At 37.7% G+C, this 12165-nt stretch overlaps 1 protein-coding gene across 4 annotated transcripts in view; it reads left to right on the plus strand.

The window, feature by feature from the left end:
- Nucleotides 1-12165, plus strand: part of NTN4 (netrin 4) — a 107008-nt gene that overhangs the window by 54424 nt on the left and 40419 nt on the right. For all 4 annotated transcript variants that reach the window (XM_060306728.2, XM_030856348.2, XM_030856349.2 and 1 more), the window contains one exon: nucleotides 10533-10659. In XM_060306728.2, the coding sequence (XP_060162711.1) occupies nucleotides 10533-10659 (127 nt within the window). The remainder of the gene's footprint in view (nucleotides 1-10532; nucleotides 10660-12165) is intronic.

A 12165-nucleotide genomic window follows, 5' to 3' on the forward strand; every position in this document is an offset into this window, starting at 1 on the left:
AAATGTAAAACAGATAGCTAGTGGGAAGCAGCCGCATAGCACAGGGAGATCAGCTTGGTGCTTTGTGTTCACCTAGAGGGGTGGGAGGAAGGGAGACACAGGAGGGAAGAGATATGGGAACATGTGTATATGTATAACTGATTCACTTTGGTATAAAGCAGAAACTAACACACCACTGTAAAGCAATTATACTCCAATAAAGATGTTAAAAAAAAAAAAAAAAGCAGAGATAACCCACAAAAGTATGCTAGCCAGAACACTTAGTCTTTTTTTTTTTGGCATGGGGTTGGAGCGGGGCGGGGTGGGGGGGGGGGGGGCAGCATTTCGAAGTTTATCTGAATTTTACCAAACAAAAAGAACATTATTTGTTAATTAGGGAAATATGCAAAGAAAATTATTCTGATAATGTTGATAATGTTGTTTCCCAAAACTTGCTACATTTGAACCTTTTAAGCCCATTGTTATAAATAAAAGTAGTCCCTACACCTGGACTAACAGAGAGAGAGATTTTCTTTATTCTAGGAAATCATCACTGAAGGGTAAGAGAGAATCCTACCTAAAATTTACTGAAGAACCCAAAATTTAAACTAAAGTGCTCACTTTAAAACCATTGTTGAGCTAATAGTACATTTTAAAACAATGGGAATATTTTAAAACCTTCTTTCATGTGGCTTTTAAATAAGGTTACGTTATTAACCCTATTTTTTAACTCAAAAGTGTTTTGAAATTTATTTGGAAAGCCCAAAATGCTTTTTTCTGTCCTGGAGCAGTTTCTGCCTTCCTTTCTGCAGGGAAGTTGGTTTGGAAAGTTTGTTTGGGCTTTGTTTTGGTTTTGGTTTTGACCAATCATCTAATTTCACAGAAAGCGCCATGATGAATGTTCAAAGATAAACCACAAAACTTGATTTTAGTTCTTAGTTCTAGCTGTAATACTACAAAACAGAGGTCTGCTGAAACACATCTTTACGAAATCTTAAAATTAATGTCCACAATTTGGAGTACACAGATTTAGTAGCATTTGGAGATTGTGTGTGTGTGGATTCACGCTTCTGAATACTACTTCAACTCCTGGTTTCATATGATAAATAGCATGCACAAGGGCACAGAAAAACTGCCATTTCGATATATAAATAAAAGCTTTGGGGCATACAAAGTTTTGTACATGAAAAAATGGAAATAAGCCAGCAACCTGAATCTAAAAATGAACCTGAATCATTAGGCTATGCACAGTGTTCTCACTTACCATTCTTTATAAATTAAAACTAACTGTTTAAAAGCCATCACACTACATAATATTACTATCTATCCCTACCAAATCATATCTCATAGGGAGAGCACATAACAAAAGGGAGGCTGTTCACAAAGAGCAAATCTTTAATTAGAATTCATTTACATTCCTATTATCTCCATTTGCAAATTTATTCAGGGGAGTTTCTGATAAGTTAAAGAGTTGTTAATACTTGCAGTGGCCCAGAAATGCCCCTAGGAGGCATCAGAATTTTCAGTGTACAGACAGATTTTACACTGAACCAATGAGAATCTAAAAGTATTCTCCACCAGTACATGCACTGAACTTATTCATGCCAGGTATGGGAAATGGGGGCCAATCTTCCTATATTCACCCATCTTGAAAACTGCTAGGTTTCTCCCAGAGGAATAGGACAAATAATCCATTCAAGAACTTAATACCCTTGAAATGGCTCACTTTGAGTCCAAACCAGCCTTTGTCCCAAGGAGCTCTTCAAGGACAAATTGGTTTGAAACATACCAATATTATTTAAGTAACACACTGAAGAGATCTGGCCAAAGTAGATCCCTCAAAAATCCTACTCCCCAGGGTCTTCAGAATAGTATAGTTTAAGGGTTAAGATGGTGGCTCTGGAGTCAGATGGCTAGAATTCAAATAGCTCCACCATTTACTGGCTTTGTGACCTTGGGCAAATTACTTAAACTCTTTGGGCTTCAGTTTCCTCATTTATGAAATGGAAGTAATATACCTACCTTATTCTTGTGTAAATCCAATGACTATTTATACAATGCCTAGAACAGTGCCTGGTACATAGTAAATGCTAATCAATATTAACTACTACTGTTAATTGTTATTATTTATCATCATCATTATCATCATCTTCTTCTTCATCTTTATTGTCCCATTTCCCTCCCTGACTAATCCATGTTCCTTGGGCCTACAGTAGTTCTCCCAGATCAACTATAGACGACCACTCTATGTAACATCATATTTACCAATATTCCTTGACCAGAAGCACTCTGGACAAAGCTGAATGTCTTTCAATCCTACTCTGCCCGAAATCCTGCTCTGTGACAAACAAAAGTATCCTATTCCCACTTCAAGTGAATAATTAGCACCCTGCTTTCTTGGGAAGTTTTTAAAATGGAACTAAACTCAATAACTAAGGTTCTCAATGCTCATTTGAATATACATTGGCTGAATAAAATTAACACATATTGATTGAAAACCTATTATATGCCAGTTACTGGGGATTCAAAGAAATTTAAGCCACAGTTTCTTCCCTGCAAGAGTTTAGTGGAGAGAGGTATATAAACACGATTACCATACAGTGTACTTACATGCAGTTTTCCTATGAAATTTGTATTGGCTCCATGCATGTTTTTTGTTTTTGTTTTTTTTCCAGGTTTGTCAGCCAGAGCAAGGTTCTTGGCAAAATAGTGAAGTAGGCACAGTTTGTCTTTGGCTCCTTCCCTCTCCCCTTTAGACATTCCCTTTCCTTCCACCAGGAAACTACTTCCTCCTTTAAGCAACTCTGAGTACAGTTTTAGGATTGAAAACAGATGGTTATAATACCTGCTGATATGTTTGTTGCTAATAATTTAAGGATTTACGCCTTCTGAGCTTAAGTACATTTTTGTAGGGAGCTCTTGAACCTAAAGCACCATTCAGAAGCTAAAGGAATGAGTCCCAATAGGAAGAATTTCAGGCAACAGGCTGACAGGGAAGCCTCTCGTGGCTGATTTTCATTCTTTACTCATAATTGTTTCTGCTCTATACCTCTATTTTTTTGCCCATGCTTTCTTACAAGACCCGTTTTCTCTAGTGTTAAAGTATAGACCAAGGAATAGACTGTAGAGCTTTTCAACTTCTTACATTCTTGCTATATATATTACTGGGCAAGGGTTTGGAATACTCGGGCTTCAGCCTATTTTATCTCATTCTGACAGTATGTTTCAAGCCCCCTTTTACCAAACTCAATTACTATGCTTTATATTCACCATAGAACTCCCGCTTCTTCTGTTAAATTAAAACATGCAAACCTTTAATAGGGGTAGAGGAATATTTTATTTGTTAATGAAAAGACGCGTTTTCCTCACAATGCTTTCTATTCAAAGGTTTATGCTGTAGCATTGTTGTGCCTGTTTTTGCCCTGCTTAAGAGGAGCAGGTTCTAACAGGCTGGCCGTTATTAGAATTTATCTCTTTTCATGCATAAGAAGTTCATTCTTTTAGAAGTTAATCCTTTTCTCTAAAAGGGACATACTATCTCTTTAGAAATTAAATCAGTTTTTTGCCTTTACATTTTGTCTTAAGGTGCTACAAAGCATTGTTCCACTTTCTAAATCATTTGTCATAGCTAAATGGAGGTCTGTGAATTGCCACAGCTGCCTTTAAGTGGGCATTTTTCTTAGGTTCATAGAATAGGCACTGTTTGTATCCTTTTTTCACAAACATTTTTTAAAGTTCCAATGATGGTATGAAAGAATATTCATTTCCCATTGGAATTCAAAGAATGAAAATAAAATCATGTATATGTAAACAATAATGGCACAGAGCTCAAGGAAATTAGTCAATTGATGAAATTCAGGAATTTCTGAATATTTAGCTGTAAAATCTTTTTTTCCGCTAACTTTCATTATAAAGTTTAGTAGGACATGAACAATAGTTGGTCCTTTCTTTCTTGGAAAGCAGTTGGGAAGTAAATTTTATCAGACATTCACTAAACAATTCAGTTAATTTGAGTCCTTCAAAGCTTTAACCAGACTGATTATTTGCTTTGGTAATTCCATTATGGTGAATGTCTGTGGTGAGCATCACTAGATGATGAAATATACCTTTATTTGGAAGGCAGGTGCTAGAATGGCAGTCTACAATTACTTTAGTCACAAGCCAATGGGGAAAATGCAGTTCAGAAGGAGGAAAACAGTAGAAGAAAAATCAGAAAGAATACAATTTAGTTTAGGTATAGTCATTATTGACAAATGCAAATCCATCTTCAGAGACTATTAACATTTATTTTTCATTTGTGCCACATCAGGTAGTACCTGCAAAAAAGACGAGATATTCTCCTAGCTCTCCCTTGTTTGACTTTCACATCATTTGGAAACATGCTGCATTGGAGAGATGCCAACAGGACCCAGCCATATGACATTTAAATCTTATCTGGTAGCTCAGAAAGGATTATGGGTAGTTGCCTACAACCAGGCAGTATTCACAATACAGAACAGCAGGGCTTAGAATCATAGAACCTTAAGACTAGAAGGACCTTACAAGTTGTCAAAGCCAATCTTCCATCTAATGTTTAAATATTCTACAACATCTTGATAAGTGATTGTCCAACCCATATGCTTGACATGGCAAACAACCAGATTCTCACAACCTCCTGCCATGGCCAATTTCCTCAACTCTATGTTTGCTGACTACTAGAAGGCCTACTGCCCCAAAGAGAACAATTAAAAAGCAGCTTTTCGGGCTTCCCTGTTGGCACAGGGGTTAAGAATCTGCCTGCCAATGCAGGGGGCATGGGTTCGAGCCCTGGTCCAGGAAGATCCCACATACTGTGCAGCAACTAAGCCTGTGTGCCACAACTACTGAGCCTGCACTTTAGAACCCATGAGCCACAACTAGTGAAGACCACGTGCCTAGAGCCCGTGCTACGCAACAAGAGAAGCCACCGCAATGAGAAGTCTTCACACCTCAACGAAGAGTAGCCCCTGCTCCCACAACTAGAGGAAGCTTGTGCGCAGCAACAAAGACCCAACAGAGACAAAAATAAATAAATAAAAAAAATAAAAAAGAAAGCAGCTTTTCTAAGCAAGATGTGTATCTTCCAATGACGGATTTGAAAGAATCATTTCCTCATTTTGCACCCACCTAGATTCTTACTTCTATAGCCTTACATATGAAGGAGTGGTATTTTCTCTTCCATGTCTATTTGCCTCTAATATATAATATGTGTCAAAGTGCACAGGTATTAATGAGCAAGCTGTTCCAGTAATTCCTTAAATTACTGGTTCAAAGTTTGTATGATTCCCTCCCTGTAAGACAAATATGCTAACAATGACTTGCAAGTAGGTTAATATTAGTAACAAATAAATACTATTAGACATGAGGCTGAAAACTTGGCCTCTGTGCACCGGTGCTGAATCAAATCTTGGAGACAGAGTTTTGGGTGAACTAGAAAAGAATAGCTTTATTGCTTTGCCAGGCAAAGAGGGACACAGCGGGCTCGTGCCTCTCAAAAGTGTGTGTCCCAACCTGGGAGGATTTGGTGAGGAGTTTTATAGCAATGGTTCAAGGGCGGAATTGTTGATAAGGGTCAGGGTGTGTGCAGGGCCTGCACTCCTTTAATCTGGCCTCAGGTAGTCTCTCTTGATAAGCTTCTCTGGAATGAAGAATGCTAACATCTTCCATTTGTTGGGAATTTTAGTTCTGTAAAGAGCTTAAAGATATTGTTATGTGCGTCCCTTGAGGCAGAAGCAGGACCCTGCCCCAAGGCTGCACTACTGTTTCTTGGCTGCTCCTCCCTTATCTTTGCATCGCCTCCATTCCTTGATTAGCAACTGTTTGGACCTGCTCTTTGGAACTCAGGGAAGGTCATGGAGGCTGAAGACTATTCCCTGCAAACAAAAAACAGGGGACACAGAAAGGCTTTCATGCCCAGGAGTCCCACAGGGTCTTGCTTGGTTTCAGATATAGGTAGGAAAACTTTTGACATCAACAGAAAAAACATACTCTCAGCATAGCAAAGGAGTTTATGAAATTCATAGAATATCCAAAATGCCAAGGTATTATCTAAGAGGTATACCTCTTAGATAATTAGGAGTTGTAGATTTTTTTGTTGAAATAGATTTCTCATTTTCCAATTATAAAGCCAGACACCACTCTTCAACTAAGCCTTAAATACATAATCCCATTTTCCTGCTCTTTATCTAGCTTATGTTTGTGTACCAAATAAGAGCTATGTTTAACTTGTTACTAAATTTTCCTTTTTCTGTTTTGTTTTTTTTTTTCAGTGAAGACCTAGTTTTACTTGCACATTTTTCACGAGCATCAAATAGTGGGTGATCTTTCAAGCTTGAACTGTAACAGTTGTATTGCTGAGGAAGGATTTCTTGTTTCAAATGGTCTAGGTAATGATTTACAGCTATTTTTGGTAATTCTCAAAATGACAGCTCCTTGAATTTTTCTGTGTGTAGAAATACTTGCTGGGCTGGCATCTTTCAGACCCTGGGAGGTTCATCCCAATCCTTGGCATGCAGGAATGAGGGAATGCTCTGAAATCTTTACTCCAGAGGGAACTGACCTGTCCACATTATCTTGTGATACATGTGAATGTTTGATGAGGTTTCCCTAAATGTCTGTGGCCTCCTGAGGCCTGGAATTTGTGGGCCAGGACTAACCTATGAGTTGGGTGAAATTACATATAGGCCTTGGGCATTCCAAGACCAAACCAGATAAACTGACTTATGATGATAGTTTAGTTCCTCTAAAGAAAAGTAGCAATAATTTGCAGCATCTATGTTTATATAGTATTCAATAAATGGTTGTTTTAAAAGTAGAAAGGATACAAAAAAGCAATAAAATAAAAATTAACAACCTTTTAAAATTCCAAACATTATCAGAAAATACATTTGACTGCCATTGGCTGTTGGAAGGTATAAGCTGGGGTACAAATTTTGGAAAAGAAATAATAAAGGAGGGGGAAGAAACAACATAACAGACAAGATAGGAGATAAAAGGAAATCTTTTAAAAGAGAGGAAAATGAAGTATATTTAATATACCTTTCAATCACTTCCTACTCAAAAATCTTCAATGGATCTTCAGTATTACAGGATAAATTCATCATTCTTAAGCTCTATAATGTATTCCGTGGTCTAGATAGAACGTACTTATTCAACACATGTCCTCTGGTTTACTTACTGACTATTCAGAATGTTCCTTTGGGGTTATCTTCTTGTCTTTGCTCCCTAAGGAAAATCCTATGTACTCTTCAAGACACAACCTCAGGGACCACACTTAGAGTTTTATACAGATAGCAATTATTGACCTTGGTCTCTACTATATTTACTTTGGATTTCTTAAGATTGTTTCAAATGCCCTCCTCAGATAGTATTCCATATAATCTCCGTAACAGCAATGATGAATTAGGGATGGTTTATTCTAGGAATTTGGACTCTAATTCTATCAAATATTTGTATCCTGGGTGTTTTGTACGTAGTGGTTTGTTTTTTATTTTTTCACAGGTTATTATAGAATTTAGACAGTTACAAAACTGCTTTTTCTGCTAATCTTCATTATGCTACTAACTTGTGCCAGCTACATAAGTATGCCTTCGCTTCACTAAATTCTTCAACTTTGGAAGATTTTTCTTATTCATTTTTTCAAAAGACTCCATTTTGTTTGAAATCAGGATCTAGTACAAGTAAACAAAGGATCATCCATCTTTTTAGAGCCTTTAAAGAATCTTACCATTCAAATCTAGAATATGACACAAATGAACTTATCTACGAAACAGAAACAGACTCACAGACATAGAGAACAGACTTGTGATTAGCAAGGAGGAGGGGGTTGAAGAGGGAAGAAGTTGGAGTTTGGGGTTAGCAGATGCAAACTATTAGATATAGAATGGATAAACAAGGTCTTACTGTATAGCACAGTGAACTATATTCAATATCCTGTGATAAACCATAATGGAGGGCTTCCCTGGTGGCGCAGTGGTTGAGAGTCTGCCTGCTGATGCAGGGGACACGGGTTCGTGCCCTGGTCTGGGAAGATCCCACATGCCGCGGAGCGGCTGGGCCCGTGAACCATGGCCACTGAGCCTGCGCGTCCGGAGCCTGTGCTCTGCAACGGGAGAGGCCACAACAGTGAGAGGCCCGCGTACCACAAAAAAAAAACCCATAATGGAAAATATGAAAAAGAATATATATATATATATATATACACACACACACACACGACTGAATCACTTTGCTGTACAGTAGAAATTAACACAACATTGTAAATCAACTATATTTCAATTAAAAAAGAATCTTACCATGCAGAAGTTATTTTATAGAATAACTATTTATTTGATAGAATAAATTTCTAAAAATTAATATTTGGGATCATCTGGAATACTTCCTAATAACTAAGTATTGCCCTGAATTCCAGTAGCAAAATGCATTTATTGACACATGATGTCATGACTGTACAAATGAACGTTTTGTAAAGCAGCTCAGAATGGGATTCCCAAATTTGGATCTATGAGGTATTGTTGTTGTTTTCTTGAGAAACAGTATAAGAGGTAAATCAGCATAAAGGTAATAAATTATATCAACCCGTCAACAATTATTTAATGAATATCTACAAGAGAGAGTTGCTATGTTAGGCAATGTTTGGTACACAAAGCATTACAAAACATTTTTTCTGTCTTTAAGCAAAGTATGATGTAGCTGGAGAAAAAAAAATTTACATAGAAAAAAATTACAGATAAACAAGACAATAAATAAATACCTAAGAAACAAAATGATGTTGGAATTCAAAGAACGCAGAAATCACCATAGATTAGCAGTTGTTGAGGACCATGAGAGGGACTGGGTTTTGAGATGGTTCTTGAAGTTGGGCAGTATTTCTGACAGGCAGAAGGGAAGAGACTTTCCAGGAAGAGGAAACAAAATTAACCAAGCTGCGGTGCTAGGAGGCTAGGGGAAATCTGTGAATGTGTGGAGACTTACCTGGTGGTGCAGTGGTTAAGAATTCGCCTGCCAATGCAGGGGACACGGGTTCTATCCCTGGTCTGGGAGGAGCCCACATGCCGCAGAGCAACTAAGCCCGTGCACCACAGCTACTGAGCCTGCGCTCTAGAGCCGGCGAGCCACAACTACTGAGCCTGCGAGCCAAAACTACCGAACCTGTGAGCCACAACTACTGAAGCCCGCGCACCTAGAGCCTGTGCTCCGCAACAAGAGAAGCCACTGCAATGAGAAGCCTGAGTACCGTAATGAAGAGTAGCCCCCACTCGCCACAACTAGAGAAAGCCTGTGTGCAGCAATGAAGACCCAACACAGCCAAATAAATAAATAAATAAAATTTTTAAAAAAGAAATTATTGGTGAGATAATACAAAAAATATTAAAATTCTCATAAAACTCTCAGATCCCAGATAATTCCACTAAAGTATTCCTCCCTGTGAGAAATACTATTTTAAAAACCCTCAACTATTCTGAATTGTGGGATTAAAAGAAAATGCCCAGTCATTATGACAAAATGTGTTCAAAGCCTTAAAAATATACAAATGTTGACTGTTCAATTTTACCTCTAGAAAACACATTCCTAATAAAGATGTACACAAATTGTTAGCTACAAGGATATTCGTTATAGAATTAAAATACAGTATGTAAAAATATTTTAAAGCCTAAATGACAAAAAATAGGTGATTGGTCAAATAAATTTTACATCATACAAGGGAGCCATTAAAATGTGTGTTGTACAAGAATATTTAATGACATGAAATGATGATCTCAATCCAAAAAAGAAGTTTTAAATATAATTGTGTTTTTTTAAATTTTATTAAATATAATTTTATTTTTAAAGTGCCTCAAATATATGCTTCAAATGTTGATAATGATATCACTTTGTGATGGGATTACAGATTTCTAAGTTTTCTATATTGAAGATGTATTACTTCTGTGTAAAGAATAAAATAATTTAAAGGTATTAAAAATTTAAGTAGGGCTTCCCTGGTTGTGCAGTGGTTAAGAATCCGCCTGCCAATGCAGGGGACACGGGTTTGAGCCCTGGACCGGGAATATCCCACGTGCCACGGAGCAACTAAGCCCATGCACCACAACTACTGAGCCTGCGCTCTAGAGCCTGCGAGCCACAACTACTGAGCCCGTGTGCCACAACTACTGAAGCCCGTGCGCCTAGAGCCCGTGCTCTGAAACAAGAGAAGCCACCACAATGAGAAGCCCATGCACCACAACGAAGACCCAACGCAGCCACAAATAAATAAATAAATAACCAAAAACAACAAAACAAAACAAAACAAAAAAATTTAAGTAAATGCCTAGCCAGTATCTCAGAACTGCTCATTAGGGTCACATATTCTATAGCCAAGGATATGAATTAACAACAAGACAAACTAAAGAAAGGATCTTTCATCTTGATGACTAACTTCTCAGCAAAAATGAATGAATATCATATGGCTAAAGCCAACCAATGAGATGAGGTTGTGGGAAGAGTGTTCTTTCCTAGCACTGTTTGTGCTCATAGTGCTTACTTATTTTTGTTTGCAGGTCCATGGAAAGTGTATGTGTAAGCACAACACGGCAGGCACCCACTGCCAACATTGTGCACCTTTATACAATGACCGCCCCTGGGAGGCAGCTGATGGCAAAACAGGGTCTCCAAAAGAGTGCAGAAGTAAGTACCAAACCACAGACTCAAAGCCTTCTTTGTAAAGTAAACATCTATGGACTCCTTGTTGTCTCTAGAAACACAATATAAGGTAGTAGCCCATATCAAACATAAACCATATCACTGCCCACTGTAACTTCAGCCATTTGGAAACAATTACTGCTTGCAAAATCACCGATATACTATTTTGCCAATAATGTGTTGCCCATTTGCTAGGACACTATGTGGGACCTAAGCACCCTCCCTGAGACTTTGACATAATAAAACATGGCTAGACGCAAGAGCAACTGAGGATTAGAATGTGCAGTTACCATCATAGCTGAGATATTGAATTATAATCATGAAAATAGCTATCTTGAATTCAGTTCTCAAAACAACCCTATAAAGTAGGTGGTGTTAATCCCATTTTAGAGATCAGGAAACTGAGGCTCAATAAGATTAAGTAACTTGCCAAAGTTAGTAAATGATAGAGTCAGGACTTGATCCCTGCTCTTCAGACTCCAAATTAAATGCTTTTTTTCCTGTAATACCATAATGCCTTTCTTTTCACTTATGATACTTGTAGTGACAAATTAGATTTAAAACTAAGCCAGTTCGTCAAGAATGAGACTAACATTGCCATGGCTAACTTTGGGTTTGAGGTTGGAGATTAGATAGAAGGGTAAAAACTATGGGAACATGAATCATTTTTTTTCTTTGCAATTCAAAATGAAATATACATGAAATAGAAATACACATGGCCTTAACAATGTTTACACTCACAGACTTCAGTTTTACTAGGATTTAAAGGAAAGTACAGTGGGTAAAACTGTGAGAAGTCTCTTCCCTTACATAATTTGGAATCATAACTGATTTATTTTAGTTTCTAGGAAATGTAAAGGATTTCCTCTAAGCATAACTCTTAAATTACCTTACCATATGCTTTTTAAAGACTATGAGTCTGGTCAAAGTATCATAACACATCAAGGAAACAATGAAAAACAATAGCACAAACATTTTCAAATGCAGTTGACCTCCAGAAAAAAGTCTGGATCCTTATTCAAATCACTCATCAAGAGAATCTAAAGAATTTCTCCTAAATTCCTAGAGTGCCATTCTGGCCCTTTCCACCGAAACCAGCTGCATATCTAAACACATATAGAACACAGAGACTTGTCACTTGGCACTATTGACTGATAATCTTAGAAATGCCTTTGAGAAATTGTTATACGAGAAACTCTGCAAGCCTCTTCTATAAGAAAATTAAGGCTTCTATAGGAGACTACCTCGTACTCACCAGTACAGCAATAGCTGAGGAATAGTACTTCATGAAAGGTAAATCAATCTATCTGCCAAGTTACTAACCCCTGTCCACCAGAAGGTTCCTTCTAGGCTCGGAGGAAGGAGGGAGGGAAGGAGGGGAGAAAGAGAAGGAAGGAAGGAAGAAAGGAAAGCAGCTGCTGAAGGCCAGAGGAAATGGGGTGAAGGAGTTCTTAATGTATAAATGTTTTTATACTGTTTTGAATCTTGTAC

The sequence above is a fragment of the Globicephala melas genome, chromosome 10 (genome assembly GCF_963455315.2).
Source record: "Globicephala melas chromosome 10, mGloMel1.2, whole genome shotgun sequence".
Taxonomy (NCBI): Eukaryota; Metazoa; Chordata; class Mammalia; order Artiodactyla; family Delphinidae; genus Globicephala; species Globicephala melas.